Genomic DNA, 1,588 nt, shown 5'->3' on the forward strand with positions numbered 1-1,588 from the left:
CCCCCCCTAAAATCGCTTGTTAGCGGGCCGTATTCGTCGAATAGATACTCAGATAATTTGAATTTTAATCAAAATAATACCGTTTATTACAGGCGGCAGCATACTGCAAAGACATTGAAAAGCAGGAAGGATATCAGGCGTGGATTATCGGAATAGTGGAAAAGGGTACTCGTACAGCAAGGATAATTGATAAACCGCGAGTTATAGAAGTGCCAGCAAAGGAGAAGGATGGCGAGCTTTGGTAAAAGTCAAGTCTTTTTCCAAGTTGGATGTATAAGATCTTAAAAAATGAAGAAGAAGAAGAAGAAAAAACAGCGCAGGGAAGGAAATTTCACAAAAATCAATTTAGACGGCGATCTGCCTAATCCCGATTACATGATATTATGAGCACCCGACATTTCCTTGCAATTTCGAGATGGTACTTTTTTTTTATTGTAATGTCAGTTTAAAGCACCGACGATCACTGGATGTAATTGGTGAGAAAAAACGAATGAATCACAATCTACTTCTGATTTCCCTGTCTAACAAATGTGACTAAATGAGGGGGGGGGAGGGGGGAGAGAAAGAAGAGAGAAAAAGTCGACAGATTTTTTTTTTTTTAGTATAATCTTGGTAGATATAAGCGTATGTTTTTAAGAATAGAATAAGGTAGCACTAAGCTTAGGGTAAACTGAAAATGCATTTCATCAAACCTGCAAAACCGGAAATGAATGCCGAAGGTGGAGAAGAAAAATAATAATTTTAAGAGCGTTGTGAAAAAATAGAGACATTCATGCTACAAATTTAAAGAGAGCTATATTTTAGAATCTTGTTGAGAGTTTGCTTACTTGTCTTCTGAATATTGAACTCTGTCAAATGAGATGAGAAAATGTACTGATATTTCGAATGCAGTTTGCTAAGACACCTTTTTGTAAAGACTTTTTCGATTTGGTTGAGTTTTGTTAAATTTTCTTTTCTATGACAGGAAAATTATGCTGTTTCTCGTGTTATGTGCACGTGTAATTGAAGATCTAAAAAAGGCAAAACCCAGGCCCTAAAGTTGTATTGCTTTTTAATAAAAAATAAAGTGCTACTTTGTGAATAAGAGAGATATTTTTATTAGGAACCTGGTTTTTTTTTTCTTTAGTGGAAATCTATCCTCTTACTGTACGTAATTTTTAGTTTCCAGAAATGCTTTGCTAGTTATTGCTAGTAGAATTGGGCAGGGTGTCCGAGAACTTATTTTTCAACATCCTTGATTGTTCCTTGACTAATTTTTCATTTTCCTGGATCATTAATATTAAAATACCAGCATTTTAATCTTGTAATACTTTTAACATATTTTATATATGTTATAAATCGTGTATAAACTGAATAAAGTAGTATTTCAGATAGAATTTTAAAAATTTGAAATTTATTTTATAAAAAAAATGTCTTTTATATTATAAAAGATGACTTTTTAACAAAATACTTAAATTTGTAACATATACAATTTTCAATCTAAAAAGATAAATTTCCAATAAAAAAGTGAGTATATTACAACCAAAAAGGATTATATTTATAAAAAAAAAAATTCAAAAAACAAAATTACGAATTTCCAATAAATGCA

The 1,588-nt window shown here is 31.5% G+C and overlaps 1 protein-coding gene across 1 annotated transcript in view; it reads left to right on the plus strand.

The window, feature by feature from the left end:
* The window catches only part of LOC117174387 (inactive selenide, water dikinase-like protein), a 30,218-nt gene extending 29,134 nt beyond the window's left edge, over nt 1–1,084 (plus strand). The window contains exon 6 of the mRNA XM_033363476.1: nt 93–1,084. Coding sequence (XP_033219367.1) covers nt 93–245 — 153 coding nt within the window. The 3' untranslated portion in view covers nt 246–1,084. The remainder of the gene's footprint in view (nt 1–92) is intronic.
* The last annotated feature ends 504 nt before the right edge of the window (nt 1,085–1,588 follow it).

Source organism: Belonocnema kinseyi, chromosome 6 (genome assembly GCF_010883055.1).
Source record: "Belonocnema kinseyi isolate 2016_QV_RU_SX_M_011 chromosome 6, B_treatae_v1, whole genome shotgun sequence".
NCBI classification, from domain to species: Eukaryota; Metazoa; Arthropoda; class Insecta; order Hymenoptera; family Cynipidae; genus Belonocnema; species Belonocnema kinseyi.